Source organism: Cricetulus griseus (genome assembly GCF_003668045.3).
Source record: "Cricetulus griseus strain 17A/GY chromosome 1 unlocalized genomic scaffold, alternate assembly CriGri-PICRH-1.0 chr1_0, whole genome shotgun sequence".
Taxonomy (NCBI): Eukaryota; Metazoa; Chordata; class Mammalia; order Rodentia; family Cricetidae; genus Cricetulus; species Cricetulus griseus.
Window position 1 is genome coordinate 48172959 of NW_023276806.1, and position 8449 is coordinate 48181407.

At 41.3% G+C, this 8449-nt stretch overlaps 1 protein-coding gene across 2 annotated transcripts in view; it reads left to right on the top strand.

Annotated features, from left to right (window-relative positions):
* Fam102b (family with sequence similarity 102 member B) overlaps positions 1-4573 on the top strand; it is a 53013-nt gene extending 48440 nt beyond the window's left edge. For both annotated transcript variants that reach the window (XM_027395537.2, XM_027395538.1), the window contains exon 11: positions 311-4573. In XM_027395537.2, the coding sequence (XP_027251338.1) occupies positions 311-353 (43 nt within the window). In that variant the 3' untranslated portion in view covers positions 354-4573. The remainder of the gene's footprint in view (positions 1-310) is intronic.
* Positions 4574-8449: the final 3876 nt, after the last annotated feature.

The following is an 8449-nucleotide window of genomic DNA, read 5'->3' on the forward strand; positions in this document are numbered from 1 at the left end:
GATTGTCTATGTGTCTATGTATGTGAAACCTTTAAGTCTTGTAAAAATAAACTCAGTAGAAAGCCACCTAGAGCCCGGAGGCGGCGGCGGCACGTGGGTCACTGAGTTCAAGTCAGCTGGTCTTCCAGGGCAGCCAGGGATACAGGGAGAAACCCTGTGTCAAAAAGAGGGAGGGAGGGAGAGAGAGAGAGAGAAAGAAAGAAGTGGAGGAGGTAGAGAACTACCTGGTGTACCTGGGAGAAAATTTTCTTCATAAGTTGCCACCTCTACAGTTCAAGTTCTGAAAGTATCCCCCTCACTGCTGTTTCAGGGTAGGATCTGGAGCCTATGAGCAGGTTGTGATCAAACGTTAGAGGTGACATCGGCTGACAGAAGCTTCCCTGTGTATGTGAGCTATGGACAACAGGTGTTTCAGAGTGTTTTAGTCAAGCATGTAAGAAAAACGACCAACCTGTTTTCAAAGTGAAGTTCATCTGTGAAGAGGAAAGCAATGCTGATCCCTTCTCAAAGCCTCCTCCGCCATCCTTTCCAAGACTCTCACCCGCTGAGGGAGCATGTGAATGGAGGGTGAAGGCCTGCCCTGCCTCAGCACCCAGTCTGCTGTGCTTTCGAGGCACCCCGGGGGAAGATGGCACTAGACACATCTGAGTGTGATTGTGGTATTCCAACATGAAAATCCAAGCCCGGGGTGCTCAACAGGTCTGGGCTGTGTTTTGAATTTTACATTTAAGAGACAGTATGTGAGGTCAGTTTAAACCCATAAATGCTATCAAAATCATTGTAATTACTATTGAGTAAATCTTCCATGTCCTGTTACCTATAGCATTGTACTAAGTATATTAACTCCTTTTATGCAATAATTGACAGGAAGTGGTGTCATGCTTTGGGAAAACGTTATGACTTAAACATTTTAATTACTTCATAATTGTAAACGTATCAGACATAAGTCAAATATGACAGTTGTGTCCAAGTCTGAGACAGCTGGATGGTGCAGTATATATTGTTCCTTGTCACTAATATTAGATGAACTACAAAAGCTGCAGTAGCACTCTGTAAGAGTCAAGGTAAGCTTAATTAATAATCAGTAGGTTAGGCTACATAGGCAGGCTATGAGAAAAGCTGTTTCGTGATCCATTCAGTACTAAAACTTGCTGGTCTCAGCAGTCAGAAGCAAGACTGTGAGATGATCAGAAAATGGCATCCTTCCTAAGGAAACCAGACTTCCATGAACTGACACTTACCGTGCCGTGCTAATGGACAGACATCAGAGCAGCTGCTTGACTGGCACTTTTCGTTTTCTTTACTGTCAGAATTCTGCTGTCTGAAGCCAGAGTAGACTGTAGCATACCTCTAATACAGCTTTTCGGGTGCAAATATCTAGTCTGGATCCATGGTAACAGCACAGCACGTGAGCTGCAGTTTTTCTGGTTCTGGCAGTACCCATGTAGAAAGAGCTGAACTTCTCTTAGCTGAAGAGAACTGTGAGGTGGTACAGAGCCAGCAATGCCCCAGTCCTCACCTTCACAATCATGTCTGAGAACACACAGTAGGTCACAGAATTACTCTGGCCAAGATCTTTTTATGTTGACAAAATAAAGGGTAAAGTTACAATGTTTGAATATCCAGATTGGGAAGTTTGGAAAATTGGAAGTGTTCACGTTAGAATTTTTATTTTAATACCTCAAGAATTGGATAGTCTACATTAATCCAAAACTATTTTTACAAATAGATACTTATTTTTTAAAAAAATGACACCGTGTTTTTAGAGTATCTTGAATACTAAGAGAAAAGGATTTTCTGGATCATGTTAAGATACATTTGGAGGCTGGGACATTGACATGAGCATCTTTGCCAGGGAGGAAGTTACCTAGATGGGTGAGGACATGCTATCTCTTTTCAAGTGAACCAATCCATTGGATGTTACAAAAAGATCAAAGTTTTAACTACAGATAATGAGGATATTATTTAGAGGTTTATTCTGACAATTTTAAAAGCATATTTTTCTATTTTAGAAGTATAATTTCTAGGCTATATTTTTATTGGCACTTCTGCAAATGATTTTGGATTCTAAAGATAATAATAACATTGGATTGTGAGCATGACTCACTGAGACCACGCATCAGACACACACAAGGTGCTGTAATCAGGGCAGAGTCGCTGCCTTACTTAGCCTGGCTGCCCTTGGCCTCTGTCTTTACACAAGATTAGGTCTTGGTATTTCAAATGGTACAGAATCCTTTTTTTAGAAAAATAAAAGGTGTGGGGCTGGGGACTATAGCTCAGTTGGTAGCATGTTTACCTAGATCACACAAAGCCTTGGGTTCAGGATTCAGTACATAAACTGTGTGTGGTAGTGCACACCTGTAACCCCAGCACTTGGGAGGTGGAGGCAGGAGGATTAGATGTTCTAGGTCATTCTTAGCTCCTTAGAGAGTTAGGGGCCAAACTAGACTGTATGAGACACTATCTCAAAAAGGAAAAATAAAAATGTGAAGAGATCTTGAAAATTGTACAAATTATGCCTTTTTTATTTTAGCAGCTACTAAATAATCATTTATATATTGTTAAGTAATAAAAGATCACTTAATAAGTAGCAACATTGAGTTGGGAGGGGAAAGACTAGCTGTGATGCTCTAGTCAGCAGAAGTATGGATTCGCCTTTGCTAGTGTTCTGCATTCATACTTCAGTCCAGTCCTATCAGAATGTGAAGGGCTGCTCAAGTGCCTGCCTTCCTACTGTCAGTCTGTCAGCTACAAGGCTAGGTTAAAAGCTGTTTGCCAGGTACCGTCTACTTCTAATTCTGCTTTGAGTTTAGAAAGCAATAGACTTGGAAAAGTAGAGGCTTAACAAATTACTTTTTTAATATTTAGGTCAAATTTTCAAGTCTTATCTTGGAGAATTTTTAGGTATGCATTGTCTCCTTCTTCTGTCCTAGAGAAAAGACCAGCTGCACTCTTTAAAGCTAGTATTTATGATGAGAAGAAAACATCTAAAATCTAAGACGGCACAGGCCAGTCAGGAGCACTCCTCCTGCCACAGGCTGTGAAGTATAGGAAAAGGCGGGGAAGGCCCTGAGCCATCAGTTTACACTTGAGTGTGGGCTCCCTCTTGTGGTGGTATTGAAGGCTTCTGAGTACAAACAACTAATGTAGATGAACACTTTTGATAGTAAAGTCTTGACCAACAACCCTAAATCCTCCATCTCATTCCAGCGTAAATCCATGAGAATAATATCCAAACTAGATTCTTCTGTACAAGTTTTTTTGTTGTTGTTGTTTCACTTTGTTGTTGTTCTGTTTGTGTAAAACTGTGTGCCACAGAAGTTCACCACTTAACTCCTTTGTTACTAAAAGGAAAAAAGTATCTTCAACTAGTCTCCACTCAAAACATATTCAAATCCAGGCTCACACCTGTAATCCCAGTACTTGGGAGGCTGAGGAAGGAGGAGCTATGAGTTCAAGGATAACCTGGGTTACATGATCTACTTGAGTTCAAGGGCAGTCTGGGCTCCATGGTAATCCTGAGCCCAAAATGAGACCCTGACTCAAAAAAACCTTTTTTTTTTTTTTAAATCAGGCAGGCAGCACTGAGTTTTGATGTCAAAGCATCCAGAAGCAATTCCAGACTCTCAGATTTCCATGTTAAATAAACCACTTTTGAAGCATAAGCTGACAGTTTCATTAACTATTTCACTGAAGGCTTCCGTGTTTAACACAAATCTCTGAGAGACGCAGTGAGGTCATATGACGGGATTGTATTGTTTTCTTCACAAGTCTTTCCTGTGGGCATTTCAGAAATTCAGTTCTCTTAGATGGTACGTCTTGTGAATATAATCAAATAGGGTAGTTGAGACTATTAGGCCACTGTGCATACTGGCTTAGTTAGGTACTGTGTATAATGTTAGTAATTGAGTTGTAGGGATGAAATATTTCTGTAGTAAGCCTAAGTTAAGACTGCCCTGGAAACAAGGCCTTATTCCCTTCTCCATGTGATTTTCCTCAGAATATGTATACACAAACTATTTTAAGTGGTAATATGGGTGGTCTCTCCATACAACAAACTTGATTTTTAAAAAATTGATTTACAATGTGTTCTGTATTTTCAAATGTGTATGTTTATCTTACTTATATAATTATTTCACCAATATTCACTGGCCAAATTCAATGTAAGGAAAGACAGACTATAGAAGGAGTTGATTGATTTTGACAATATGTCTTGAGAATTACCTTCTCTATATTATTTCAATCATTTGGAGGTTTACAATGTGTTTATGAAATGTATTATTAGTAGCTGAGGAATAGCTCAGCAGTAAGGAACTTTCCAGCATGTGCAAGACCTGGGATTGGTCCTCAGTGCTGAAAAAAGGAAAATGAAGTGATTCCGTCAGTATTCTGTTCTAATACTTGGAGAATGACCTTCATATGTATGTATTTTATGTCTTATGTTTTAACTAGACAGTGATAAAATCCAGGAAATGTTTTATAACAAAATAAAGTTTTGTTTGTAAAATATTTGTAATAATGTAAAAGTGGATCTTATACATGTTCAATAAAAAGCAGTATCTCATCTTTTTAAGGTTTTATTTTTATTATTTTCATCTATGTGTGTGAGGGGTTGTGCATATCAGTGTGGTACTCATGAAGGCCAGAAGACTTGAAACCCCTAGGAACAGAATGCAGATTCCTAACCACTGAGACATCTCCCAAGTCCGTTATTTTTTAAAATATTAGGAAGCCAGGTATGGGCTCATGTCTCAAATCTCTGCAGGCAGGGGGATCACTGTGAGTTTGAGGAAAGTCTGGGCTACATATTGAGTTCCAAGACAGCTTGGACTACAGAGAGTGATCTTGCCTTTAAAAAAAAAAAAAGTAAAAAGAGAATTCCTGTTTTCTCTGAGCCCTTTGCCTGATGTTCACAGCCATGGAAGACCTGTTCTGCATTAGGAGGACCTTGCTGATGGCTTGTAGCCTGTACTGCAACCTGGCTCCAGACAAAAGTTAGCCAAGTGCCCACAATAACTACAGACAACCTGCAACTTTAGTCATTGGATAGGATACATCTTCCTAGGATACAGTTACCCTGTCTCTTTCACTGAGCAGGGGTCCTGGATAACCAGTAGCTACCCTCAGTGAAGTTAAATCAGGTTCAAATGTGATCCGGGCAGTTAAATTTGACAGACATCAGCCAGTGACCAGTGGCATGCTACATTCAAAGAAGCTAAAAGTTGTGATGAAAAAAAGAGGAAAATGGGCAGGAATTTAAAAGGCTGATGTGATGTTCCCTGTCACCTCAACTCAAACACATGGGAAACAGTTGTTGCCTGGGACAGTTTGCCATGGATGCTGAACCATAAAAGTCTTGCTCCTTCCTGTTCAGCACAGGAATTAAGCTACAACTTCTGGATGGTGCAGTAGTCTTCTAACTGTCCTGGCTAAAGATTTCACTGCCTCTCACCAGTGGGTCTTACATCTGTGGACATTATCTTTTACCATTCCAATAAGATCTTTTTAAATATTTAAAAACGCTTTTGGTATGCTACCCATAATTGTAAATGCTTTGGGTAGGATAAAGGACTTCCATAGATTTTTAATTTGTCATAAAGATACTTCTTTATGACAAAAAAATACTAAGAATTAGGTTTTTAAGAAATTACATTCACGACGGGTGTTGGTGGTGCATGCCTTTAATCCCAGCACTTGGGAGGCAGAGGCAGGCGGATTTCTGTGAGTTGGGGGCCAGCCTAGTCTACAGAGCGAGTTCCAGGACAGCCTCCAAAGACACAGAGAAACCCTGTCTTGAAAAACAATGTAAAAAAAAAAAAATTACATTCAGAGTCACCCACATCCTTGTCCAGACTTTTCTCACCATTGGCTGCAATGACCCCTTAGAAAGGAAATGCAACACCAGCACCCTCCTCTGAGAATGCTGAGACAGCAACTGAAAGTTATACAGAGCTGAGCTTAAGCGTCTGAGTCAGATCCTTCCTCCCACTGTCAGGGCCCTGGACAGTGCAGCTCATAAGAGAACTGACCACTAAGCATCCTACTTGTTCGTGGGAGGTGATACAATATGGGCACTACAGGGAAGAGTCTCCAAACCCATCCCCAGGACACAGGTTAACTTGGTACCAGACCATAGCAAAACCAGGCAGGGTCTCTGACCTACCCTCAGACCTCTTTGCCGGAGTTCCCGTTTTTCTCAGCATCTGGTGGTTTTCCTCTGTCTCCTTCTGATCTTTCCCTTTTCTTTCCTTTACCTGTTTAAACCTGCGTACCACTCACTGTTCTAGCTAGTTTGTTGTCAACTTGACACAGCTAGAGTCAACTGGGAAGAGTGAACCTCAACTGAGAAAATGCCTCCACCAGATTAGTCTGCGGCAAGTTTACTTGATTAATGTTGGGCTTGGGAGAGAGGTGGTCCTGGGTTGTATAAAAAAGCAGGCTGAGCAAGCCATGGGGAGCAAGCCAAGAAGCAGCACTTCTCCATGGCTTCTGCTTCAGTTCCTGCCATGAATTCCCTGGATGAGGAGGCACTGTGCTGTGGAAATGCAAGCCAAAGAAACCCTTTATTACAGCAACAACTAATGAAAGTTTCCAAGTGGATGAGGGAGAAAACCATGGTGAAATTAATCTAGCCCATGGTTATGTAACAATTAGAAAGCAAACTGGATGGGATCAAATTTAGACATTCCCTGGATCTGTGATATCTGGTCTATGTGAAACCGTGTAACAAGGAAATGTCAAAGGCATTCCTGTATGAACTGCTTTAGACACATTGCTATGCAATTACAACTCTGCTAAGTTGGGCTGTCTTCTCGAGCTGGTTGGTCGGTTTGGTGTTTCTTTGCTTTGCTTTGTAGCTTAGCTATCTATAATTATAGCAAGTCAAAACCATAGTGTATGCAGTTACTTTAGGGAAAGTGTGCCCCCTTCTGGCATTGGACTTTAGTGACTCCCAAGTGATCCTCTGTCTGCACATATAGTCCATGGAATAAAACCAAAGAGTGGGGTTAGAACATATTGGATATTTTTTTCAGTAGTGATCTTAAATAATTTAAAATATCTGCCAAAAAAATTTAGCAAGTCTTCTCCCCATGCTGCTTAAATAAGGTGAAATGCTTCCTGTAGTATAGGATTGATGCAAGGTTCTGAAAGTGCAGGTCCATGAGGAGACCTAACAGGAAGCACCAAATAAAAATCACGATATAAATTACACATAGAGATAGGCCAGGACACAGACACCACAGTGGAAATGCAAGGCCCGTTCAGTGAACACCCAGAGTCCAACCAGTCAAGATTAAGGTGTAGATGTATACTGCAGTGTTTCTAGGAGCAAAGAAACTGATTTAACTTAATTTGACCAAGTATGCCAGCCTGAATCTCATAGACTGCAGAATGAAATGGGGAAAAAAGATAATTACAGTGTTGAAGAAAAAGGAATAAAGGCAAAATGTATATACAATTTGGCAGGTGTAATGGGCCTCCAGACCTTAGCACAACTGATTCCATGATGGAAGTGTCATTCAGGCTGTAAAACTCAGCACATAGACAGTAACACCTGCCAAAACAAAAACAAAGGCCTCAACCATCACAGTCCATAGTTCTGGGAAATCTCTAAATGTACTAACCTTGTTTTTTGGCTTCTGCAGTTCTGCTTCTGGCTGTTTTTGTTAACTGAAATATGGCAACCCAAAATACAGGGTTTGTGCTTAAAAACTCACACTAAGAAAGGCTTGTCGCTACACTGGGATCCCAAACACCCAGCCTAAGACTTTTTATTGGCTTAAGCCCATGTCTGAGCAGTGGTGGATGGAGAAGAAACTGCGGCTAGGCCTACCCAACCCGCAGGTGCCCAGGGTGGCCTGCATGAGTGTGCACAGCAGGCACTTCTTCCCTGAGCCAAGCCTGCCTCTACGCCAGAGACTGCTGACAGAGAGACAGCTGACCCAGAGACACCAATGAGGAAAGGACAATGCAGCAGATTCAGCCTCCTGAGCCAATAGGACCTTGGAAGGGGGGTATAAAGGCAAGTTAACTTCCTTAATAAACGAGTCTGCAGCACACTCTGCTACTCACTGACTCCCAGTGCCTGGGTCTTTGGTGCTGTGTCTTCTCACCCCCTCCCACAAAGGGTGTCCAAGCAGGGTCACCCACAACAGGTGAATACTCCACATCAGCAGGAACATTAAAAACCCAGCAGATAATACGTAGGGAGTGGGAAGTGCTAACCTTTTTGGTGGGGGGGAGTTTATAACCAGCATTCAGGGCTTCAAAAAAGTATTATTTGCTGTACAAAGTTCTATAACTTCCAACTCCCACCAGCTTGTGTGTGATGTCTCAACATTGTGCCCAAATGTTATTTTTTCCTAAGTATTCACAGAAGAGTCCATCACATATATGTGTATCTTAAAAAAAAAAAAAAACTGTATAGCATCCTGCACAAGGTGGA